Source organism: Polyodon spathula, chromosome 5 (genome assembly GCF_017654505.1).
Source record: "Polyodon spathula isolate WHYD16114869_AA chromosome 5, ASM1765450v1, whole genome shotgun sequence".
Lineage (NCBI taxonomy): Eukaryota > Metazoa > Chordata > Actinopteri > Acipenseriformes > Polyodontidae > Polyodon > Polyodon spathula.
In genome coordinates this window covers 9,689,217-9,716,993 of record NC_054538.1, presented here as the reverse complement: position 1 = coordinate 9,716,993, position 27,777 = coordinate 9,689,217, and the positions used below count along the sequence as shown (strand labels likewise).

General features: G+C 38.1%; 1 protein-coding gene across 1 annotated transcript in view; it reads left to right on the top strand.

The window, feature by feature from the left end:
- Positions 1–27,777, top strand: part of nbas (NBAS subunit of NRZ tethering complex) — a 180,330-nt gene that overhangs the window by 120,472 nt on the left and 32,081 nt on the right. Inside the window, exons 42-48 of the mRNA XM_041249686.1 lie at positions 285–395; positions 6,627–6,877; positions 8,096–8,430; positions 12,196–12,414; positions 13,188–13,390; positions 16,695–16,784; positions 18,753–18,948. Of these exons, the coding sequence (XP_041105620.1) occupies positions 285–395; positions 6,627–6,877; positions 8,096–8,430; positions 12,196–12,414; positions 13,188–13,390; positions 16,695–16,784; positions 18,753–18,948 (1,405 nt within the window). The remainder of the gene's footprint in view (positions 1–284; positions 396–6,626; positions 6,878–8,095; positions 8,431–12,195; positions 12,415–13,187; positions 13,391–16,694; positions 16,785–18,752; positions 18,949–27,777) is intronic.

Here is a 27,777-nt window from a genome sequence, read left to right as displayed (position 1 = left end):
GCAAGACATAAACAAAAATTGTCTTAAAAATGAATTACTCTATCACACTGATAGCCCTTAACTTGTTTTTTGTCGGGGTTTATTGCTGTCAGATAACCAAGAAATGAAAATGGAGAGGTTCTTGTTGGTTAGTTTCTTAAAAAATACTCTTAGTAAAGCCTAGCCTCAGTGGTAGCATATCAAAGGAAAATGTTCTTCTGTTCTAAAGCAGCTGTTTCTTTACTGAGAGCTGCATGATTTAACAATGTTATGTTATGTTTTAACTGTGAATATTTTATATCTAGGACCCTAGAAGAGAATGTGTACAAGATCTCAGTATCTCTTGCTCAGCGATATAATATTCCACTTTGGGAAGTACACATGACACATTTGGAATTCCTGTTCACAGACAGTGGGTAAGCATCCTTTGAGAATTAAAAAAAAAAAAAAAAAAAAAAGTCATGCATTAAAAAACAGATGTGTCAATGAATCCCTAGGGTGTGTGGGAAGATTTATTTCTTAAGAGAAATGGCATTATCACTATTGTACTACAACCTTTTTAAGTTGTTTATTTATTTGCCTCTGTTTGTTCAGAATAATCATCGTAATGATTTTAGAACAGGTGTCAATAATTAGTGTATTCTTTTCCATCACTGAGTTAAAACCAAGCAGGCTGACCTTAATAGACAACGTGTCCGGTGTTGTATAATAAGGCTTAATGGGTGAGTCGATTAGGACAACCATAGCCTTTTGTACGATTGAACTTCATATGGTGGATTAACAGGATATATCGCAGGTGGAATGAGGCGACTAGCTTGAAGGAATGAATACCTGTTGATATTCATTGGGTTGCAGCTGTGAGACTACGTTCAAATTGGGTAGAAATCAAATGAAATTTAAAGTAAAATGATTCAGCTGTGGTTGCAGTATATCACTAATATAAATTAATTTGGTTTTCTCTGGTGCCCATTTTCCAGCAATTATTTTTCAGTTTTACAGGTAGTGGGTTTATATTGTGCAATAGAAATGCACCATAGATAGTTGCATAATTAATAATACATTTTTGTCACTGTTCTATTTTGTTTCCAATGTTTGTGATTCAGCAGCACCACAGGGTGACCATTTATATTTGCGCAGGATCTCTGTGACGTGATGCTCAGCACACATGCATCAAGAGCAGCTGCTAGGCTCAGCAGCACTGTGCAGGACCAAGATACTTGATTAGGTTGTGGTTGCTTGAAATCTCAACCACAGTATCTTGATGCCGTTTTGGTGACAGCTTTTTAGCATCACCATTGCGAAGGCTGTTAATCCTGGTTAACATGCAGGCTTCCCTCAGTACCAGACTGGTCCCGCTCGGGTTATAACCTGCACGGTCGATATCTATAAGCAGAGTGAGGCAGCAGCTGTACAGCTGTATACTGTACACTGCATTCCTTGCTCCTTGCGTCATGCTTGGGTTCTATCCCTGTAAGACATGCAAGGCCAGTCTCCCTATTGAGGAAAAGCACGGCAGGTGCTCTTCCTGCCTGGGGCCAGAGCACACCAACAAGGCACTGGCTAGTCACAGATTCTGCAAATTTTGTGCCCTTTTCTCCAAACCCTTCCATTGGGTCTCCTGCACATGCGCCCTCTACAAGCCTAGTTTAAAAGCAGGGTTTTTCAGCCCACGTTGAACCTCGACCGGCTATTGCCAGTGTCTGAAGGCACTTTTTGTGGAAACAGCCGACTCATCTACGTCTAGGCATAGCGTTGTGCAGTGTCATAAGAAGAGAGGTCGTCACCACGGAATTGTCGAGTGGGCTGGGGCACTGTGTGGAATGGTCGGGATACGCAAGGTGTGTGGAACCTCTCTTGTCAGGGTCTGTACATCAATGTTTTAGAGCTGCAGGTAGTTACCTGGCTTTGCAGAATTTCTTGCAGGATTTTTGTGGGAGACATGTGCTTGTCCCGGAAATCCACATCTACATTAAAGGTCTATCTGACAGTCATTTGGCTTGCCATGTCAAAATTGACTTGGGCTCCCCAGGAGATCACTTTCTGGCGGTACAATTTTTGAAAGGGGCTAGGCGGCTTCGGGCTCCTATGAAGGACATTGTCCCTCGTTGGAGGCTAAACATGGTGCTTAGTGCACTCATGAAGCCTCCATTTGAGCCCCTGCATTCAGCTGAGCTGAAATTGTAATCATTCAAGTGGCTTTCTTGCTCACTATCATCGCATCGCACTATCAAGCGGGTGAGTAAGATGCAAGCATTCTCAATAGTGACAGCCTGCTTAATTTAGAGGAAAGGACAAAGGTCACGATCCGCACCAATCCTGCCCTGACCCCTGACGTTAACAGGAACAAACGTTGGAGGGAGTCCAAACAATTTTTTGTCTGCTATGGGGCTGTGTCCCATGGTCAAGCCCTCTCTAAGCATCGGATGTACAAGTGGATAGCAGACACAGCCAGGACTACCTATGAGCTGGCCAACTTGCCTTCCCTCCAGAAAAGCACACTGCCCTTTCCACAAGTGACATGGCAATTTCGTGGGCTTTATTCCAAGGTGCGCCTGTCAAGGACATATGTAGTGCAGCGGTGTGGACTACTCCCTATACTTTCACTAGGTTCTACAGACTGAATGTCATGGATCCTCAAAACTGTGGTTTTGGAACTAGAGTGTTAAGGGCAGCTTCCCAGTCGACCCTTACAACACAGGCATGTAGGTGAAATTCTCCCTCAGATTTACTGTACCCAATGGTGATGATCTGCATTCCAGTCGTTCTGCAATCATGCCCTCGCAATGGCTTTTGTATACTCATTCAGTAATGGTTACATTTTGTACTTGATAGGGAACATTATGCTATTATCATAACCATGGTTCCCTGAAATAGAAATGTAACCATTAACCTTCGAAGTCGGTGTGTCCTTGATTACAGCAGGCTTGAAGAAAAAATGACGCTGAGATCTGTTGTGGCCTCGGATGCGACTTCATCACAGCCTCAAAGAGCAGCTTTGGTATACAATTTTCAGGATTCGGGTCTTTAGGAGGTAAATACCTATTCGATAATGGTTACATTTCTATTTCAAGGAACCAAGGTTATGACGATTTAAGTGTACTTTTGTTAATTTGGGATCGGGAGCAATGTTCCACAGAACACTGTGTAAGCTGTTTTTTTAAATAGTACAACCTTGTCGCTATCAATAAAGACAGAGGTTTAACAAGATTTTTAAGCTAGCTATTATTTTTATTCCCATAGCACAAGTGTATTTTGCTTGATGGGAGGTCTTTACAAAATTGATTCCAAAACAAAAAAAAGCCTTGTTTCTAAGCTCATAAGTTATTTAAAGAATGTTTTTTAACATCACTTTCAAAACCAAATCCCTTGATCTTAAACAGACGCTAATGAACATTCTAGCTTTGATTTGATGCAGGCTTAAATGTTCATTAATTCCTTCTAAAATAAACGGTCAAGGTGACCCCTACCAGAAGAAATACACCCCCTATTTAAGTTAGGAACCCATGTTTGTACAGTACATGAAACTTGTCATTTAATAACCAATTATTAAGCTGAACTTGCACTATGTTTGTGATTTAACTGGTTTACTGTAGCCTACTTATTTGTATCATATAATGATTAATTTATTATTTTTTGATAATTATACAGTTTTATCTAAAAACAAAGTTAATACAAATAATTATTGTATTAGCTATATCACCACAAGAGTGAGCCAAAACCTTGCTCAAGTTCTATAAACTGTAGTACTTCCTGCCAGGTGGACGTATTATAATAAATATGACTCACCTAAATATATAAGTAATATAAAAATAGATTGACAAATAAGGAAATGCCAAAAGACGTATTCATAATAGGAACTGTACTATTCTTAACCAAAAACACTGCTCAAACAGGTGGGTGGTATACAATGTCATTTGAGATTTGTTCCCTTCTTCTATTGAGATTTAGTCAAACAGTAAGCAGATCTGAAAGGTGATCAAACAAGGGCAAGCTGTACCAGTATTGCTTTATATCATTGCAACAGTAAACACTTTAGCTCTACAGATCATTTTAATAATCACTTTTGTTTATTATTATTATTATTATTATTATTATTATTATTATTATTGTTGTTGTTGTTGTTGTTGTTGTTAATTAGTCATTTAGCAGACACTTTTATCCAAAGTGACTTATAGAGTACTAGGGGGTGAACTATGCATCAGCAACTGCTGCGGAGTTACATGCAATAGGAACTCTGTTTTGCATCTCATCCCAAGGATGAAATAATGCCCCAGCCTACCCAAAACAATCCACATAAACCAGGAACAAATTATTAGATTGAAAAAAAAAAAAAAAAACTTTTGTTTGAATAATTAGTCAAATGTTCATAATGCTGGTAAACAGGTTTATATTATTTATTGTTGTTATTTATGTTGTTTTTATTATGCACAAAAATATATTAATTAGAACTTGCATATTGACTGCACAATCATTTATTTTCATGAAAATAAAGCATCTTCCTTTGTTCTGTCTAGACAAGGCTTGAATATGTTGGACCTCTTGGTATACCTTTTCAGGTTGAAAAAAAAAAAGTGAAAATGAGACATCCTATACTGTCAACTATTATGCTTTTGCAGGGGACTGTAGTGTACATTGTAGCACTCATTCTGTGCTTATTATGACTGCTTCTGTATACCACATATTACAAGAGGTTCAGTCCCTCCCTATACTGTTTTTCAAGGTAGTTCAGACTACTCCACATGCATGTTCCACATGGGGAGAGATTGAATGAGCATATAATGGAAAGTTGTTTTAACATCTGCAGTTATTATTGATTATCTGTATTGATGGGATTTGATGTGGATGCTGCCTCTCTCTTAAAGTGCACAAAGCAAAGGGTATTGTGTGTTATAATATTGTCTAAAAGGCAGTTCCTTGAGTGTTTAGTTATAAAAGAGTCCTAGTATAACTATTGTAATGCATATGTTGTGCATCTGTGATTTTGAAATCGAAGGTCCTTGACTGTCTCATCGAGCATAACAGCTAGAGCTATAATGAGCCAGGCAATTAGTGGGTTCATAGAATACCATACTGCTCAGTTAAGTCCTGTCTGTAATAGTAAAATAAATACATAAATATTAGATGACACATTTTCTTTTTTAATGGGTTAACTTTTTAAGTCCATCCATTTGTACAGGTCTAACATTACTGTGTTTTGACATATTTAAATGATCTAAAACTACTGCGTCCCATGATTAATTGAAAGTATAGAAGTCTCAGGTTAATAGAACACCCTTCGGAGCAAAGTTCCTGTTCCTTTAGCCAGAGCATTTACAATGGGGAAAAAATCTGTTCACCACAAGGGTGTTCCCTTAGGCAAAGTGTTAGGTGTTCCTATACTTGGAGACTACTGTAATACGAAATAAAGCACAGATAAATTTAAAATATATATTTCCCCCAAATATGAAGATGGGATTTTACTAGTCTTTTTTTTTTTATGTATAAGCATTGTCTAATGTTCGTTTCTCAAGGACCTTCTATTTAAAATGTCAAAAACAACTGAATGGATTACCTTCAAACTGTAAAATATTATTGCTCTACATCGAAAGGTGTGCTTCCCCACCAACAGGAAAGACAGTCATCCCAGGAAGAATGTTATTAAAATGTACTATTTCTAATTTATTGATAACAGGACTCAATAAAACATTTGCTAGGATCAAAATTCAAGGGACACTGAGAGCTCTGAATATTTATCACATAACAGAAAACTGTTTATCTTGGCTGAAACGACATTCAATTAGGCAAAAGTGCAGATGTAGTCAAATTTGAAGTTATAAAGTACGAGGTGACATACATTATGTAAATAGAGCCAAACCAAAAAACAGGGCCATAAACTCCTTATATACAACACCTGATTTGCTGAAGCACAGTATTAAACTCGTATTATATACAGTGGCTGCCATGTCTCTGTTATTCACAACCTTTTTTTTTTTATATTACATTTGATCAGCATACAAGAAATAACCCTTTCATTTAACCATAGATAAAACTAGAACGGACCCACCAAAAGAAAGACCTTGATGTGGTAATCGACTCATCACTGTGACCACCCAGTGTGGCGAAGCAATCAAAAAGGCAAAAAAAAAACGGATGCCTGGGCATGTAGATGTTATTTTGAGGTTGTACAATGCACTGGTGCAATTACACTTGTGTACTGTGTTCATTGTTAGTCACAACATTACCAAAAGCACATGGGGAGTGTCCAATGAAAAGCAACCACCAACCCTAACCAACATTTTAAGTGCAGCACCGAAACCAGGATGGACCAGAGGACACAGTTAGAAATGTTGTAGATGGAATGGATAGACTGGACAGAGGGTAGGAGACACATACACAGAGTGGTAAGGTTATGGAATGGGTTACCTAGTCATGTTGTTGATGCTGAATTTCTAGTGTCCTTTATGACCCAACTTGACAAGGATTTGAGATCAGTCAACTGCTAGGAATTGGACGAGCATAGATGGTCTGAAGCGTATAACATTTTCTAATGTTCATATGTTCTAGCTGTGCAGTACCATTGTATGCAAATAGAATATAGACTCTTGATTTGGGTAAATATGTGTCCGGTTAAAGTATATATTTTTTTTGTTTTGTTTTTTTCTTCTTAGGCTTACCACAAAGGAAATAGAAGACAGAACACAGGCTCTTGGTCTCTTTGAGACATTGAAATGTAATCCAGAAGCTTTTCATGAGCATATGACCAAGTATGTGTACCCCAGCATTGAAGGAACTGATCTGCCATGTTTACTTTACTACTTCTCCTTGCTTGAAAACTGTGGCTGCTTGGATTTTGTGACAAGCCCCATTAAGCCTGATACACATATAAGGCTGCTCAAGAAACTGAAGGCTGTTGCAACTGGTAGGTTCAAATTTGGAAAATAACTGCAGTACATTGCCTGTATCAAGGTTTCCCTTCAACTAAGGAGACCCGCCATCACTGAGACAGTGGGCCATATACTGAGAAAACTGAACATATAGTGATGTGTGAGATATAAAGATATTTCTTAGAAATGTGAAGTTATTTCTAAAAGAAAAAAGAAACATACTGTATTGATTGGTCAATACTGATGTTTCACTGTTTTATGCCAGTAGTTACATTTACACAGCTGTATTTGGAAACCATCGTTCTACCACTTTGGGAGAAAAAAAATGACGAGGGGTTCCCAGAGAACATACAAAACACTTCAAATAAGTGACTCTCTATGAACCAAAAAAATGCTTACAACACATCTCCATGGTAACAGAAACTGCTCATCTGGTTGACTGCCTTTGGAAAACTGATGAAGACTTAACCTTATACAACTGCCTTAGTATTAACACAGTGAAGTTACATTACCTATAAAAATGCATATCTTTGCATACATTGTTTGAAATAGGCTCACAAATTGAAAGTGCAGCAGCGTCTTTCCTTCAGATCAGGTTTGCCCTCTGAGCTGTCGGTACTATTTCAGGGTTCAGCATTTCTGTTCAACAAGCATCAGTGCCTTGTGTACTAAACTTAATTTGTTTGAAAGGTTTGGTTTTGCTCCAGAAGGTTTACAAACAAATGTTGAAAACCCAAAGGAATATAAACGATTGACAGTTCTTAAATAATATTTTGAAGGATTCTTTTTTTTACAATATATATGCAAGTCTCCAATGTGTTATATATAGTCGGTGTCTGTGGGGAAAACATCATTGCTACTTTCAATAAAGAAATGACACTGGTAAATATTTATAGAGTAACACCGTATACTCTGCCTGATGTAACATATAATTTCAACTCATATTCTTGACATAATTGTTGTAAACAAATCAACATTTATAAACCTAACTAAACATTTTCAGGGGATGTCTTTACTTTAAGCTCTGCATCTGCTTATCAACGACCTGTCATTGGATTTTAAGGAATTTATTCACACTTTTAGCATGGGATGTAAAAAGTAATATTTATCAATATATCTTTCAACAAAGTATATTTTAAGCTTCTTAATCAGAGCTGTCATGTATACTAATGATTTATACCGATTACTTGATAGAGACACAGCCAACATAATCAGACATGTTTTATTATTAGATTTGTGCTTGTGTGTTTCAGGGCTGAACTACAGGAGACTCACAGATGAAGACTCTGATCCTCTGGAGGCTCTGGCACCTGTTCTGACCAGCCAGAATGTCTTGTCTATTTCCAAGCTGGCCTCCAAGATCCCCAGAAAAGATGGATGCATGCTGTCATCAAGCACTGTGCATGCTGCCTGGCTTCGCAAACTCTTTTGGAAAGGAGACCCTCAGGTCCTTAAAAAGCAGCCACAGTCTGCTCCAGAATATCTACATGCGTATGATACCTGTGCCAAGTACTTTGAAAGGCTGTTTCCTTCCGACATCACCTTTTTTATAGATGACATCACCTTCTCCCCTGAAGCAGCCAGATTGGTATGTATATTTCTTGTTGCATGATCCTACTGCATTTTACTTTCCATTGTATTTCCTTTTAACAAAAAAAAAAAGATTTTTTTGATATTTTTATTTAAATGTTCTTTACTATTGCTCAGGCCTGGCACTGGTCCTGGAATACTTTGACTGGGTTCTGTTTGTCGGTTGCCCACATGAGTCAAATGTGAGACCCTCAAAACAAGCAAAGGTTGTAGTTTTTGATTTATAGCTTAGATACCACAAATGCATGGACATGTATGCATGCAGTTTCACAGTAATTGTATATTGTTAAAGTATGGAATCTCATCTACCTGTTCCCTCAGTAAACAGGTCTTACATTTCATTTTGTCCAGATACCCTTTTTCTTCTGAAATTTATATGAAACCTGTTGCTGAAGAACACAGTATCCTTAGATTTAAAACCCAAGATCAATACTCAGTCTAAAATGCAGAAGTCACCAACTTGATCTAGCGTTCCCTTCATATCCCAGCTGGAAAATCTTCTACTTCAGAAGCATTTGACTGTTACTGGAATCAATGCCTCCAGCATACAACCCCAAATCAGCTTCTCAGGTTGTAATGAAAATGCACTTTAAGAATCGGGCTTAACGGAGGATGGGAGACACCTCTGTCTATAAAAGCAATTGATTACTTGAATACAGTGTCAATCACAATCAGGTGGCAGGTTGTAAGTGACGTACAGAACATCAGTACAGATGGAGTTATTTTAGTATGTTCAACAGCAAATGCAGTGCTTTTCTATAATAGACCATTTTTCGCTTGTGTTTCTAGCCACTGACCAGAATGAAAGTATACTGAGCATCAAAAGAAACGTATCACTTATAGTTGAGCATCAAAAGAAACTTATTACTTATATTTGGATAAAATTCACTAGATGTGATCGACAAATAACAAACTCTGTTGTGCTGATTTAACAGTTGACATCACAAAGATGCTGCAAAATGATCTGTCGATCTTGGGCAGGTGTTGTGACTCTTGGTCTCCCAGTTCGTGGCCTGTCATTGACAGTGTGTGTCTGGTTATACCGTCTAACCAGGTTTGAAATTGCTTGCTGTGAGCACCCAAGACGGCAAGCCACAGTACGCTGCCCAAGTCCAGCCTCCAACATGCTGATTGCACAAAATATTAAAACACCTTTTTAATTCAGGTTTATTGGGAAACTTACTTAAAATAACTATTAAACTTGTGTCTACAAGTTATGTAATTAAAAATTATTCTGAAAGCATTTTAACTAACTTTTAACACAATAATGGTACAACTGCACAGTCACTATAGCTTGGCTTGGTAAGTTTTATGACACCTTAGACCAGACAATCAGACAGCATTTTGGAAGGTGAGCTTCAAAGAGTTAACACTACATTTGGCCTATGCCTTGCTATAATCAACAAGCTTTGAAGTAGAGCTGGTTAAGAATGTTCTGGAGTCAGTGTTAACAACCCGATCACCACAGCGTGTCACAGACAAGTCTGAATTAAATTTCTGGGAAATGCTTATATTAAGATGAATTTAACTATGAATTTCCTTGACAGAAATTAAATGTGATAATAGTGTTTCTTTTGATGCTCACTATATTTTATAAGAAAGGCTCTACTCTTTAGTATATACCAAGCACCCTGTACATGTAATACAAACACACCTTGCATATGTCCCTATCACAAACAGCATATTATACTAATACAAATATACTATAACCTTTATACTGCGCTCTTCATATAGAAGGTGTGCAGTATTCTTTTTTTTTTTTTTGTATTTAATTACGGTGGACATTTGTTTTATGTGCATGAAATCAGATTTAGCAGCAAAGGACCCCTAATTAAAATTGTTGTGTATTAGAGGTACCATTTTGTAGACCCTATTATACAGAGCCAAGATTGGTGACGTTTATGACAAATTAATGACAAGGCAATGTTGGCCTGGTTCAGGTTGAATGCAAGCATATTTAAAGGGTAATTAAGATAAGAGGTCAGATTCCAAGAGAATACACACACACTGCGGGTTATAGAAATGTTTTTTTTTTAATTATTTCTTGAACAGAGTATGTAATTGAATTTCATATTTCACTGCACATGGACCTAACAGAGCATCAATGTTTACAATCCAATCCAGTGCTTTTCACTAAGTTGGGTCCGCCTAGCTCTCTTCACAGTCAAGGGGTTGGTCTTCAATTTACGGTTTTATGAATTGTAGGAGTTCAAAACAGCCAAAATCTCTCTGTGCACACTGTAGACATTCATTCTTTTTAATGATGCGTTATGTATATCCCTTCCTTTTATATTTTAGATAATGGATATAGAAAATATGTCATCATATAGTTTAGTCTTGAGAATTGAGCCTGGTGTTATTTTTCTTTTTTTTTTTTTTTTTGGGGGGGGGGGGGGGGGGGTTGTATTCTTTGGTAGTATTACCTTAATGTAACACCTCATGGAGAGTTATTGAGCACATCTCAACAATTGCTTGGTATACCGTAAAACTTCCAATAATTGCTGGGTCTCGGATAATCTCCAATAGGTGCCGGGGCTACTGCGACATATTGTAAATAAACGCTGGGTCTCTTAAACGGCATGTTATGAATAATAATATAATGCCCGTCATAATGGATGTACCTGCCGGTACAGTGAGCTTACCAATCATAAAATACTGTTAGTATTAATATTAAAATATTCTAAAAAAGGCAACCTTGTTAATATCAGAAAACAAGTTTTTATTTGGCTTGCTTTCAGCACACTCAAGAAAGCTTGGGTTTAAAATGTAATCATGGCATTAAAAAAACTATATGCATTACATGCACCTTAAATAAAGTTTTCTTTTTATTCATCTCACTTTCATCGCTGTCACTTATTATCAGTTCATTTACTCTCAATGTCAACTTCAATGTCAATGTCAGTTCTCTGTGCCGCCTTGCGCTATAAAGTAGCTTCTTTTCCAGATGTGCACGGTTCCCCTTCTTTAAAATGCTGAATCTGTGGTCGTCTTCACTTACGTCCAGAGCAGTAGTGTCCACAAACCTTGAATGACAGTTTCACATGCTCCCCAAGCTCCCTGGACCCACTGGACCATCAGACAATGTGACGGAACTTTTAAATTACCACCTGAAGTGCACTCCTTGTCTTTTATTGTTAATGGTAAAACCAGTTTTGAAGCATTTTTTTAGTGTGTTGTGACCCCACAGTATACTTATTTTCTGATATTTACAGGGTTGCCTTTTTTTCGTATTAACAGTATTTCATGTGGTTGTTTTGCAGTGAAGATGCTTTGCAGGCTAATATTCCATCATTTATCCATGCTAATCAGTGTACAAGTTTGAGGGTGTTTGAATGTTTTGCCTATCCTTGTTTACCAATATATATTTTATATATACTTTCGCTTTATACTTGGGGTGGTACAATACAACAACATTTTGTCAAAATAAAACTGTTACTTAATACCCACTGACACACAAACTTTAAACGATGTTGCTGGAATGTTGTAATTTAGTTATGTCATTGCTATAAGGTTGTGTATTAATGGTTTCTTCATGATTGTATTTGAATTGTTTGAAGATGTTACTCATCTAACATAATAAACGCCGGGTGTCAAATAGTCGCTTGTCTCCTATAGGCGCCGGGGCTACTGGCAAATATTGTAAATAAACGCCAGGGTGTTTAAAGTAAGTTTTACAGTATTGCAGGTTTTAAGATAAAAGATAAAGCATGATTCTACTAGCTTCATTGTCTGTTTGGTGTCTCTGTTATATTTTTCTATGTAGCTGACTGTTGAAGCCAGGCTGGAGGTTACTAAGAGAGCCCTGAAATCAGTCAAACAGATAAGTGAGAAGATGAGAAAGAAGAATTCCGAAGACAACAGCCACCTTCCTGAGAATTCCCCCGCCAGCTTTGAAGAAGCTCTGAATCATCTCCAGCAGTCACTTGCTCATCTGGAAACACTCAATCATGGCTTCATTCTCTCCCTGAAGAACAGTGACCAGGTAAAGACAGACGATGTTGTTTATTCATCAGCTGTATATTCTGTCAGGGTTTTAACTTTTGGTATGTGGCACACAAGTAACAACGTCGTCACAGGTAGACCCTTCCTGACCTGTTTTAATGCGGTGTTATAACATGAACTACCTGTTGAAAAATTGCACTCTTTGGATGTAGCATGGAATGCATTGACAGCCTACACTTTGCAAAATCTATGTAACTTTGCTTAGGGACCAAGGGCTAAAACAATCATTGTTAGTTTCTTTTTGTGACCCCATTCAGTTAGACTTTATCAATGAAAATCAGCAGCCTGGCATCCATGCAAGTTTTATAGAAGAAAGTGCTGTCCAATCTTTTGCTTTATGTCCTCAAAGATCAATTGCACATTCAGTGAGGACACTTCGATTTCATCAGTTATGGCTTAAGAAAATCTGTCATAAATGTCATAAAAGCCTATATTCTGACCTTAAGCGACAAAGTGCAAAGCATGTCACCCACATTCTGGGATAAGTGTTACTATTTGAAACAAAGCAGAAGCAATGGCAGCGTGGTACTCTTTTGCCATTAGACTCAATGAAATAGCTGGCAGCAATTGATCTCGCCGGTAAAATTATATTTCACTTAGATTTCAAGAAAATATAATTACCACATGGGATTAGATTATGACGGGGCTAAACAGGAGTAAAACAATGTGTTTGCTTTCATAAAATGTGTAAACTGGTGGTGAAAGAGAATATGAGAGAGGAAATCAATAATTTAATTTTTTATTTGTGTGCAGGAGCTGTTACAGAAGTACAGCAATCTGTATGATTTGTCCAGGTCTGAAGAGAAGAATGTTCATGAGCTGGCTGTTATGATGTCTATAGATGGGCAGCCTCTTGACTATATCAAGCAGCTGCTAGAAGTGTCTTCGGGGCCTCTGCTTATTTCCCCCAAGTCTGTGGTGCAGGATGCTGTTCATAGAATTATTTCTACACTGGGGTAGGTTTCAGACTCTGTTGGAATGTTTTCAAAAAAACAATATATTTTTTCTTTTCCCAAATAGTTCAGGATGTTTCCCTTGCATAAGTGTGTTTAAATTAGCTAGGTAACAAACAAAGCACATATCAATTTACAATTATACTTGTATCATGACCAACCGACTAGACTAGTACCCAGGTACCGAGGTCACCGACCCGCTCTGTTTCCAACTCGGTATTGTACCATACCGAACTGGGACCGAGGTTACCGCACCGGTATGGTGCCGCTGTGAACAGTACCGCTGTCGGCTGGTGTTTACGTCCCCAGTCTGGTAGCAAGCAGGCCTGTTGCGGTCTTCAGCAGCTGAGGCAGCAACTGTACATTCTTACTGTACATTGCTTGCTATTTGCATAATGCTTGGGTTTTAACCCTGTGACATGTGCAATGCCAGCCTGCCTGTGGAGGACAAGCACAGCATACGTTGTTCCTGTCTGGAGCAGGAGCACGCAAAGGAGACACTGGTAAACCACAGATTTTGCGAGTTTTCTGCCCATTTCTCCAAGTGTACGCTAGAGAAACGTTTCTTCTGCAGCTCTACAGAGCTCTCTGCATCCCTCACTCCTGTACAGTGCTCTCCCCCATCACTCTTTGATACAGAGGTGCCTGCGTCCTCACCCCATGGATCTGTGCCAAGGTAGAGCGGAGGACGCACCCCGGAAAGTAGCGAAGCCGAGGAAGCCATCTTCACGGTCTTCCTCGTCCTCTTCTGCCTCTCCTTCTCCTCCTCTGAGGAAGAGTCACCATTCCAAGCGATCAGACTCGGAGCAAATGGAGAAGCTGTGGGCGGCAGTTTCCCACCAAGGAACTGTCCTCACAGAGTTGCTGTGTGAATGTTTGGTGCTCATGCCCCACCTGTCCCTTTTGGCGTCCCAGGGGCTACGAGTGCAGATTGGCAGCAGGATGATGTGCTTTCTATCGCTGCCTCTGAGGAGGTGGGTGAACAGGAGCTGGTGCTTCTGCCATTGATCAAGAGGTCTTAGAGGTGCCCTGGTCTCCAAGGTGAGGCAAGGCAGTCAATCCCCGTGCACCTGGATTTTCTCTTTGAGATCCAATCGTCCTAGGATCACCCAGCTACAACTTTGCCTGTTTCGCAGTCTATGGACACCCTTTATAGGGTGCACGATGCAGAGGAGCTGGACCGGGCTCTTTCCACCAGTGAAGAATTCTATTGCTGCGTTGGTACAGGTGCCTAGTTTAGGTCTTCTGTCCAAGGATGCTATGTGCCCAAACAAGCAGTGTCGGGTCTCAGAGGTGCTCAGTGCTTAGTCTCCAGTTCAGGCATATTCTCAGTGAACCTGGGTTATGATAATTTATGTTTTCTTTTGATGCTTTTTAAGTCTACAAAATTGTCTACAAAACCCATAGCAAAAAAAGGTTCTTAGTTGGTACATATCACCTTTGTGTCTGAGTTATCTGGTCACTTGTTATATGGTCAGTTAAATGGTGATGCACTTTCCAAATCAGATTTCAATTATGTTATAACCTGAATTGAAATTCTCTATATAGTGTAAAAAATGTTAAGAATGATCATGCAGTTTCAGTTAACTTCATCTGTATTCAAGTATACTCTCTTATCCTGTATTGCTCTAGGAAGTCTTTGATTAAAAGCAAGTCTTTTTACTATATCAGAGAAATGAAGTCCAGAGATCCATTATCAGTTTAATTACACTACACTGATACAGCTCCAAACTAAAAGCTCTTAGTTAACCTGCATCTCTGATAGCATATTATTAATATGATAAGAATTGCATACGTCTATGAAAAAAAGCTGTTTCTGGTAGAGGTTTAATTATCTTTGGCTTATCCTATTAAATAGATTTAGTCTGCTTTATTAAACTTCAACGACAGCTGACATTGGAATGTATGCTTAAATGTTCACTCAAGAAAATGTTATTTATAATAATAATAATAATAATAATAATAATAATATAATAATAATAATAATTATTATTATTATTATATTATTATTATTATTATTATTATTAGTAGTAGTAGTAGTAGTAGTAGTAGTAGTAGTAGTAGTATGAATAATAACAATAATAATACGTTAAATACAATTTAACATGTTAAACAAATGCATTTACTAGTCATTTGTTTTTCAAAAAGTAATACAAGCCATTATATTGCTCTGAATGCAGGCAGAGACAGCATAGCAACAAGGGGCATGGCCGTGGCCCCTGTGTGTGTGTGTGTGCCTTTTTTTTTTTTAACAATACATAAAGTTTAATTTAACAACGCATTTAATTAATGTTTACATTTTTGTAGTTCCTTGCCATTGCCGTTTCTTCACAGTAAACAGTGGCCATCGACACGTTTTTATAAACGTCGGTTTACTTTAAACACTTCAAATAAAACATAACGTGAAAATGCCGTTGTAAATTGAAGTGGAAAAAATTAACTGTTTTTGTTCTTGTTTATTACATTCCACATAAGAGTCACAAAAAAAAAACAACAGCACGTCCTATGTTTGTCCCAGATGGCTTTCCATAGAGATCACTAAGGGTGCACACGCATAATCTGGCTTGTTTACTTTTTGCTGTCTAAAACTTTTAAATAGAGGCTCAGGTCCTGTTGTGTTAATTCTGTAGTTTTTTTTTGTTTTGTTTTGTTTTTTTAAATATGTTTTAATGTCACATATCACAGAGGTCTTTTTCATTTGCCATTTTTTGAAACAGACATGCAAATTCAGGTGATGCGGTAAATTTTTGTATCTGAATACATGTCAAAATATTTGTTTGAATATTCACACATGCGCACATATATATTGCATATCATGGTCAGATTCACTGTATTCGTAGCAATGAAAAATAATATTGTAGCTGCTGTTGTTAAAGGAACAAGAGAAGAGGACAAATGTCTAAGTTAAACAGAAAGTATGGCCCTTTCATTAACCTACAGCTCAGTGTCAAATTGTCACTGTACATTTCGTGTTAGTTAGTTACAAAGGGGAAATATGCATTGATTATCAGGTATAGTTCAGTTATTCTTGAATATCCTCAATTCTAGTGCTTTATTTTAGCTGGTGTTTAATACCTATTGGTGGCTAACACGTACCCCTGTTTATCAGTTATCTTTTTTTTTGTATTTGTATTAAATTTATTACATAATTGTATTTCATATTTTAATGTTAGAGAAGGGAAATGTAAAAACACATGCCAACAAGTGAAATTAATTGACACAATATAGCGAACCTACTGTAACAGCATTTGTCCCCTTATTGTGCACATGACGTTTTTTTTACTTTTTTTTTTTTTTTTTTTGACAGTGGTGATGGTTCGGTTCTGACCTGTAAGAGAGACCCTTTGCATGTTCTTGAAGGAATCGTAACAGCAGTGCATGCAAATGTTGAGAACGGGTAAGCCACTACTTACTATAATTGCTAAGATGTATAAGTATTTGAGTATCCCAGGAAACTGTTGTTCACAGGTTTATGTTAGAAATAACCCACGACAGGGTGTGCGGCTACACAATTATTACCGCACATCCTTGGTGCATTGTGAGGCACGAGGCCGTACTGGAGTGGGTTATTTCGCTTATAAAATGACTATGTTTATTTTCTTAAAAATAATTACACAAACTAGCTTTTTTAATGAAAAAAAAAGAAGAAACGTATTATATATCCTTCCACTGAGAAAACGTAGCCTCCGAGTACTTTCATTGTGACATATATATTTTTTACTTTATTTACCGTAAACATCAAATTGAACATTGCCATTTATAGTAAACATTTTTGGATTAAATGGCATTTGGGAATTGAAAGCAGACTGATTTCCCACATCTGAGGGAGGTTTAAACGGAACAGCCAACCACTGCACTGGCACATGGGCCTGACATCGAGGTAAGAGGTTCTGAGTGTGAGGCCGTGGACGGAGGAGACGTCTTTTTGTAGGAAAGTATCCGACTCCAAGTTTTGCAGTCTTCAAGAGAAACTGACCAATAATTTTGGAGGCTGTTTTCATACTGTTAACCAGCATTAGATAATATGTGGACAGCAATGCTGCTGATTGAGTGGTTCTGAAATGTGAGGCATGGTGTTTCCAAGCTAATTAATACCAGTAGGTTAATGGGAATACCAAACTGATTTATGTTCTGTACTTTTTTAAGGGGGTGAGTAGAATGATTTGGCATTTGAAGGACACTTTTGTAAATATTATATAAAACTGTTGACAGGGCACATGAATCACCAGGCTGGGCCAACATGTAACCACGACTACTTTCACGGTTGATTTCATTGACATCTTTATTGTTTTTTGAATGCTCATTAAACGACAGGGTCACACTCCAGACCTTTTTTTATCTGTATTGATGACAAAATGACTTCTCTGTCAGGTTGCGCAGTCCTTCCCATCCATGGCGAGCACAATAGAATTGTATGTCGAAGCAGACCTTGTTTAAAAGCCCTACGGCTGTGACAGCAGAGAGAGCAGGAGATATTTTCTGCAATTCTTAGCAACAAAGATAAAAAACATTGTTGGATGATTTGAACTCTGTTTCAGTTATTATGTTGACATTTCTACCTACAGAAACACTGTTTAGATATCGATTTATGCCAGCTTTTAGACCCAGAATACTTGAGATGCTATATTCATTTCCTTCCATGATTCTAACCGTTGCATAAAATTGCCTCAGGACATTGTTCATTTGAGCACTTGACACAGTTTTACAGTCCAAGCTGATGATTTTTCAACCAGTCATTAAAAACATTAATTGCCCATTAAGTTGTTTTTCTAGTGTTCTTTTCCGGGACCGGGACTTAATCTTTACATTTCGGGACTGTCCCGCCCAGTTAGGGTCGGATGGTCACGCTAAGTAAGACTATTGTCGTCAGTGCAATTAAATGAAATCTAGAATTTACCAGTTACTATCATCTCAATATACTGTCATCCTCAATAATATGCAAATGGCTGCGTTATCTATGGTAGTCTGTTTTCTGTGATTTTCATAACAAATAAGAAAGCGCTTTTTAAAAAAAAATTTAAATAACATTTGTCTGCACAAGGTCAAATGTAATATAGTTATTTCGTGGTGTAATCAAACTGATGCAGGGTGAACAGTAAAGTAAAAAGCCTTGTTTGGTAAGTTTTTTGATAAGGGTATGTGTGTAAGTATTTCACGCTCGCATTTGCAGGATTTATTATATTTGTTCACCGAGTTGTGGTGATAGCTCTTATTGGGCATCTATTTTCACAGTTGTGGCATATGATTGGCTGGGCTGTTGAAGTCTATATCTTGGGAATCTTCCATACTAGATTGAAATGTATTTTCAATTTTTGAGTTTGTGCTGATATTAAGGTTTTTTTGTTTGTTTGTTTGTTTTTTGTAGGGGAAGTTTAGTTTCATCAGATGACCTCCTTGACTGGTTACGGCCCTTCTGTGGAAATGTGTCCCTGCCAGTGAAGCCACGGATTGAGGTCCTGCAGATCCTGGAACAGGCTTTTCATCTGAGTGATGAAGACAGTAAACTACTTGTGTTCTTCAGGACCCAGGCGGTACTGAAAGCCAGCTGGCCCCAGAGACAGGTAATATGAATTAAGTGTGTTATAAAACCACAGCTTTAATTTGCGTCTATTTAATTCATCACTGCCAACAATTATTTCTCATACGTTCGTTCAGTTTACATATATGTGCATTTTTGTTATACAGTAAAAGCGGTGTGTGTACAAAACGATGCAGCACATGTAAAGTAATGTGTTTGTTGTAAGTAATACAGTGTGTTCTATAACACAACCCTTTATAGGAGATGTGCCCTGTCGTTTAACCTATTACATGCCAAGTGTTTTTGGTCTTTCTTTTTTAAGGTCCTGAATGTTTTTTGTTTTTTTTAATCAAAGTTGTTGATATGGACTCTTCTTGATGATCAAGTGCTGTGTTATCATAGGCTTTTACAAACAAGTATCCAAATGATAGTGAATGGCAGGATTCCACTTCTCCTATAATATATAGTATTATGCAATGAAAGGCTATAAATCAGCCTGCTGGCTATAAAATTATGAACATCAACGTGTGGAATAATCAAAACCCAGCACAATGCATCTGAATGATTTTTATGAAACCCATTAAGCTTGGCTAAGTGGCATTAAGAGGCTCTCTACAGGTTTTTAAAAAAGACACAATCAGATGGGTAGAATGAATATTATAACAAGGAGTTTTCTGATCTCCTGGGTAAAACATGCACTCTGTTAACCAGTGACCAATCTTATATTGAATTGTTTTAATCAAATGTTGAATGTGTGCTGTGGTAATTAAAGTAGAACGTAATATATAGCCTAATTAGTAATTTACATTGATTTTGAGGCTTTATTTATTTTCAGTCAGCGAGACTAAAAATGTTAAGGCCCACGTGTTAGGTCATATATTTCTTAAATTATTGTTGGGGGGGGGGGGGGGGGGGGGTTAAACTTTGTTATGACCAGCTTTCTCTGTTATTCTTTAAGTTTTATCTGTTTTGTAATTCATTTTATTTTCTTAGAAGATTGGGTACTGTAGCAATTATGTTGGTAACAAGGTCTTGCTTTTCTCTTTTTGAAATTAGCATTAACTTTACTATGAAGTACCATGACTTGGATTTGTCTGAAAGCCATACTCAGTCTGTGGTAATCATCTTAGTCAGACTTTGCGTACATCAAAGGGGCCTTAATATTTAATTATTCTCCTAGGTGCTATAAGTACTAGTCCGACAAATTAATATGGCACTGGGAAGCTGACAAGCTCCTGCAAAATTAAATTGCCATTATACAGAGGCAGTCACCTGCCTAACCGCTAGATATTTGGCAATTTTCAGTTCTCTAATGATTAGCTAGCAGAATTAAAAATCAGAAGCGTTTGTAATATTTCACTACAAACTCATAAGGGACAGAATAAGTGAACAGCTCAGGATGGTGAGGAAAACAGAAACTGTGGCTACAAGTAGTTCAGTTGTTAAATGGCATGTTCTTTCGTATATGCAGGTTTTTATTCTAAATAAACGTTTGTATTCATAGTACATGCTTTCCTATGTGTGTTCATTCGATATGCAAAATAATCCTCATATTTCAGCAGGAAAAGGGAAATAAGAAAAGCTATCGATTATTTTTCACTTTTTACCCCACCCCCACTAAATCACTGTACATCTAGTGCCACACCTGGATAAAAGTGAATCTTCACTCCAAGCTAGCATTTCCCACGCCCTAGTGTGAATTGGCTAATCAAAATCAATTGCATTACAGACTGTACGATCCGTGTAAAGGGCTGTTCACAGATATTATCAGTGCAGCATCTCGCAGTCTTTTCCACGTACCTCCATATGTGCCCTCGCTACCCCCGCCCTTTATACAGACCCCCGCTCCCCATGATTTCCCCTGCAATCCCATTCCCCTGCACGCATCCCATTCCCCTGCCCTGCGTGCGCGCACGCACACACACAAAGAAACCGCTGCACACACTCTATCCTATATCTCTCCCCTCCCCTCAGGATCGCTACAGTAGTTTAGTATGTACGATTGTAGGCTATACATAATTTTCAAATGCCATTGGTGTTTGTAGTTGTTAGTTTCCTTCCAAGTACGAATTGTAAGCATTACCTCATGGGTATTAATCCTTTGATACCGTGTAACCTAAATAGATATTCCAAAGCTGCATGTAGTGCCAGTGACACAGTCGCGCCACGCCCCCAAGGACATAAAAGAGACTGCTGACAACTCAAAATATCATAATTTTTCCTTTCACCGACCAGAGAGAGAGATCAGTGGATAAGTGACACATAGTGTTATATCTGATTGTATTATTATTGTTCGCGTGTGTTTATCACTTATTGCGAATTGTGGTTTTTACGTGTTTTAGTTAAAATTACTTTTGCACTCAGCCATGGTTGTTCGTTAGTCATTCAGCGGCCCTGTGTTTTATGTGAGAAGAAATTGTTTTCTCTATTGTATTTTCTGTTTTTTTTGTTTTGTTTTGTTTTGTTTGTTTTTTTTACAGCAACACTAACACGACTGCTGGCTTCAGCTGTCTTGCGTTAGACCGAGACAAGTCGCATGCTTTGGGTCAATTTGCTTACAGCTTTTTCCACAATGTCTCTATACCACATTAAGATCTGCTTGCACAGTTAGTGTGAAAACTGTTAGGACTCTAGCAGTGGGCTTTCCTTAGGTTTCGATCTGTTGGTTAGCCAGGAGTGTTTTAGATGGGCATCCCTATATCACTCCTGTGGTAACTGTAGGTCCCAGACTTGCTACCTTTCCAGGCGGTACGTTTATACAACGAACAAGGTTACCTTTCCAATTCACTAGCATTTGCTGGGCTCTGCTCTGCTTCGGGTCTGATTGCTTGCAGTTCTTCTCATATTGTTTGGTTGCTGCTCTGGTCTCTGCTTGCAGTGCCTTTACGAGGGCTGTCACAGTGACAGCAGGCTCCCTCCAGTCTTAGGGCTGTGCTGTGTTAAGCCAGAAGCTATACAGGTGGGCATCTCTGCTTATTGTTTCTTTGGTAACTGTAGGTCACTGATCTACCATCGTTCCTAGTGAACAAGGTTATCATACTGTACTGTACTGCACATCAAACCGTACCATACACCATACCGTTGCACCGTACAAAGAGTAATGTGCGCTATATTCTGTCTATATACTGTACACTGGGCATAATAGTATTATTAACACTATACCGTACCGTTTGTAGCATACTGTGTATAATGTGCATTGCCCACCATATTGTACTGTATTGTATGTGCACTGTCTCTGTGTACTGTAAAAAAAAATTATTTAAAAACTGTTGCACTGGGCTTGTGCACTATAGAAGAGTGCAGGTGTTAAGCATTCGATATGTTGATAGTAGTATAGGCTATTCTGATAGCAATTACAGTTCAAGGTCATTTGCATTGCACACCACTGCAGTTACATTATGCTGGGGTTTCATTTGTGCGACATATGCAAGAAAGGTTTCCCCACGGAGGACAGGCATGGCAGATGCACTGCCTTTCTGTGTCCGGAGCATGGTAAGGAGGCACTTGCCGACCGTAGCTATTACGAGTTTTGTACATGCTTTTCTACTTGTAGAGAAATAAGTGTCACGCAGCTCTGTAGAGCACTTGCTGTCAGTTCCACCTGGACAAGGCTTCCCTCCCTCTTCAGCTGAAAAGAGAGCTATATCCTCTCATGAGAATTCTGTGCATCAGAGTGCGCCTTTACCTGGACAGTTGACTAATTTGTGCTCAATCTGCAGCACAGGCAAGGGCGCACACGAAACTCATCACAGATCACCATCTTTGGGTAGGTCTGTTAGTGAACTATACAAAGAGCCAGCTTTAACCTCCTATTTATGATGCATCTGGATTCCAAGGCCATGTTGTCCATTCTGTCACAGGACAGAGTACAGAGAATAGCCGCTTGTCTGAAGCTTTTTCAGCCCAACAGGAAGCTCACAGTACTGACACTGAGAGGCTTCTGGGCTTGATGGCAGCAGCTTCCCAGATCCTTTCTTTGGGTCTTCTACACATACGTCCTCTCCAATGCTGGTTCATTGAACCGTGGCCATCTGCTGACAGTATCTCGGCACTGTCTGCAGTCTCTGTCCAGGTGGACACAGCCCACTCACCTACACTTAGGCTTAGTGCTGGGCAGCGTTGCCAGGAGGGAGGTTATAACCACAAATGCGTCCAGCCTTGGCTGGGATGCCGTGTGTAATGGCAGGGGAGCACAAGGAGTATGGAGTCCCCTCAGGTTCCCCAGTCTCCACCGTGTTGCCCGCAGACTGTTGCTTTAGTCGCACCATTACCTCCTCTCACTGCAGGCAGTACATCTTCCCGGATTGACGAATTGGGCAGCGGGCATCCTTTCAAGGACAGTCCCCAGTGCCTCGGAATGGAGGCTTCTCCCAGAAGTGGTGAGCCATATTTGGCAACAGTTCGGGAGAGCGCAGGTAGATCTGTTTGCCTCCCAAGAATCGACTCATCCCCTCTGGTTCTCAGTAGCGGGAGCAGGGGACCCGCTGGCAATAGATGCCTAAGCACCTATGAAGGACGTTGTCCCTCGTTGGAGGCTTAATGTGGTGCTGGAAGCGCTTATGAAGTCTCCCTTTGAGCCCTTACATTCAACAGAGCTGAAATAAGTATCAGTGAAAGTGGCTTTCTTACTTGCAAGCCTTTTTGGTTGCAAAAGCCTGCTTAATTTTTGTAGAAGCCAGGGTGAAAGTCACACTTTGCACTAATCCTGCTTTTTTGCCAAGCCAAGCAGGCATTCCACGTGAACCAGACGGTAGAGCTTGAGGCAGTCCTTCATTCTTCAGCAAGATAATGACCCGAAACACACCTCAAAGTTGTGCAAGAACTATCAGTGAAGGACAACTGAATCTAATGACCTGGCCTGCCCAGTCTCCAGACCTCAATGCCATTGAACTTGTATTGGGCGAACTGGACAGAAAAGTCAAAGCACAGCTATCCACAAGTGCCCTACATCTCTGGGAATTGCTGCAGAATTGCTGGGAAGACATGTCGGGTGATTTCCTGCTGAAACTTGTTAACTGAATGCCTCGTGTTTGTGAGGCTGTTATTAAGGCAACGGGTGGCTATTTAGAGGAATCCAAGATTTAGAGACAATTTGAAATTTTCTTGAACATTGCGTTGATACTCCTTATGTTTTGTATATAACATGTTTTCATTTTCAAGTATTTACAGAAACGTATACAACGTAAAACATTGTCAATTATGAAAAAAAACATAGTTTCCAGCAAGTGTACTCAAACTTTTGACTGGTACTGTGTGTGTGTGTGTGTGTGTGTCTATATATATATATATATATATATATATATATATATATATATATATATATATATATATATATATATATATATATCGTTCTTCCGTAAGTACGTGTCGTGCACAAAAACGGTTTGCCAAAATGGCTGGTATTCCGTGCAATATATAATATTTATGAGACGTCAATATAGTGTCAATATGCCAACGAACTAGAGGCTGATTGACTCTGCGTGAGTAGCGCTGTAGTTGGTGCACAACCAAAACAACTATTAGTTTTTTAAAATAATTGGATAATATCACGATTCCTACAATACACTTGGTTTTTCCTACATAATAATAAATAACAAAACAACGGGACCAAACACAATGTAGTTCTCAGTCGTACACTGCTAACCGGTACTCATCAGGTGTTGCAGAGATTTGTCAATTAAAAAAACACAGCTTTATCATAAGTAAAGGACACCAATCAATCCAGTCGTTAATCATTAATTGGATAATAACCGTAGACGTTATTTAAAGTTACAGATGACAGTTTTCACCTATCACAGCATTCATTAACTGAAAATTGGTTTAGAATAAGTTGTTAATCCATGCATGGTATAATTATACATTAATTAAACTCAAACACTGATATATTAAGACACTTTAAAACATTTTACAGACATCTATTCTGCTATATGTTACAGATCATATTACACAGTTAACTTAAACAGTTATTCAATACTAGAGATTGGAAGACATTAGGACATGATTCACAACCCCAAACACCTAAAGATTCAAGGTGGCATACATACAAAAATGAATTATCTATTTTTTTTTATTTTTTTAGTTAATACATGTAACATTTTTAGACATATGGATTGAGATCTAATGTTTCATTAAGTCAGAGTGGTTCCATAGATTTTGAAGTGTATTACCACAACAACATTTAATTACAGTTGATACCTTCTGTCATGTATTCACGACCAGAGTGTGGATGATTAAAATATTTGGTATTGTGCGTATTAGAACAATAAACACATCTTCCGCACCGAAAGTTATCATGTGCTGTTTTAGTAAGCCAACTATAGTTAGATGGTGTTGATGTACACATAGAAGCGACTAACTCATCCTTAATATTCCTGCCACGTCTAAAAGGGTAACAAAAGGCCGAAGTTGAGGAGCACATTCCAATGCCCTCCAGTGTTTCAAGGCTATTCTTTTAATGTCATTGGATATAGTTATACTCAGTGACAAAAGTTAATCTTTCTTGTGTAGTCGAGTCATTAATCTTTATAGTTTCTATGAGCTCACTACTTTCTTTCATTTCATTTCTACTTAAAGTGGTATCAATTCATTTCTTATTATAACCCCTAAATCGAGCTTGCATGCGTTTAGCTTTAATTTTTAAATCAGACGTATCACTGCATTTTCTTTTTAGCCGTACAAATTGACCATATGGTATTTTTTTGATCAAATGTTTTGGATGATCACTATCAGCACTCACAGTTGTATTTCTATCATTTACTGGAATTAACAAATCTAGAAAATGTGTCTAATACCCCTTTCACACAGATGAGTTATGATGGCTCAGAGCCGGCACTGATGCAGTATTTTGGTCTGTGTGAATTGCCTATACGGTCACATAGCCGTCATATTTTATGCCGCCTCTGAATCGTCTTAACTCCTGTGTGAAATGCTTTGCCGGCACTGAAGCGATATAGTGGGCGTGGATTGAAAGTCAACATCCCACGTGACTGCATACCGGACGTGTTGGGTATTTTTGTTGTTGGTGTTACACGCTTTCATTTCTTTCAGTTACAATGGCTGATCAAGAACGAGGTAGTAATTGGAGTCTGGAATAAGTTAAGGAATTGTTAACTTTATGGGCTGACGAGGAGGTGAATTCACAAATAGAAGGTGACGATATAGTCCATATATAAATTTGCGATATTTATGGACAATATGTTCCGTATATAAATTTGCATAGTTTGGAGCCACATGGTTCAATTTTTGAACTGTTAAGTCAATTTATTGATTTTTTTTTTTTTTTTCCATTTAAGATATTGCAAAAGGTGTGCCATCTTATTTATCTGATACCTGTGATCATGTGGCCATCCCAGTATACAGTTTCCCCAGAAGCATTGTTAGTTTCTTTTGAGGGTGGTTTAGAAGCACTGCCATTGTATTTTAAAATAAAGGAAAGTTTTCTACCCATGGATTTCCCCTTGGAATTAACGAAATGTATATTGGAATCAACTTCTTATTTAAAGATACATTTCATTTTCATCCCTGAACAAGGGGCCTGGGGTAGCCTTTAACTGCCAAATGAAATGGGTTGCAGAAGGTGGTAACTTATTAATAGATCAAAAATTTTATGTTAAACTTCAATATGTATTCATTATTTAACAGTTAAAAGTAATGAAGTAATTATAATGTCTTCTATTACATCATCTGTCAAAGGTTGTGGCCAAGCTTTCCTAATTGTTTTTTTAAACTTCAGTTCACATTAAAAACTAATCTGCAACCTTGCACAGAATATATACAGGAAGCTTGTGTAAGACTACAGACTTAAAGGTATACATTGTATTGTTAGTATTTTTATAATATTTAATAATTTCTGTTTAATCTCCTATTATCGTTTATTGTTCTCTTACTTTTTCTGCTTATTACCTATTACAGAAAAGATGTTGCCTTCAACCACTGGGTCTGATTCTAAGACTCAGAAGCAGGTTATCTTAATCGAGGGTTTACAAAATGACCAGCTGTAATTTCTCCCCTCTCTGTAACGAATTTTGTGTAGATATTTTCCATTTTACTAACTCACAGTAGCCATAGTTTCAGAACGTCAGAAATGACAGTTGCACACCCTTAGTGGTCACTTCTAATACACAGAGCTTCAGAATTGCAGCTTTTAAAAGACTCATCAGATGCAGCTACCATGGTTTAAATAGGGCATTATTTACTAAGCCTGGTAAAATACAATTTAATCATAAACATCAATAGAGAATTTTACAAAACACACACAATAAGATATTAAATAGGTATGAAATGTAATATTCTGGCAATGTAGTTATAAAGTATAACTACAGTCTAAATAAATGATTTACAAACTTTTAAATGGGTATAAAAATGATGTTACAGTAAATTAATGTATGGAATGGAACAGGAGGAGCCACAGTGACAATTCATATTTAAATAGCTTCACAGTTGCCTTTTTTGTTGTTTATTTCTTTATGTAGGGACCTGTTACAAAATACTGGACAGGGCTCATTTTATTGGCTTATTTTTGCTGGTTTATGTTAATGCAGTTCTGTTATATTTGTATTAAATGTTTGTTGAAATTTAAACAGGTAAAAAGTTGGACAACATTCATGTTTCTCTTTTGCCTGACAGTAATTAACGCCACTGCACATCAGCTGTGTTTGTTACATATCAGCCATGCATACAGATGATGCACAACTAAAGTAACATTGTGGTACTGTATCATGGGAACCTTAAAATGAATCTCAACCTTACTTTTAAGTAGCAGTGTTTTAGTAGTGCTGGGATAAACATGGTGTTTTGATGTTCAGACATCCATTCAAGATTCAGACAAGTATTTGAATATGCATTCATTTGCAAAACATTATCAAGGCCATTT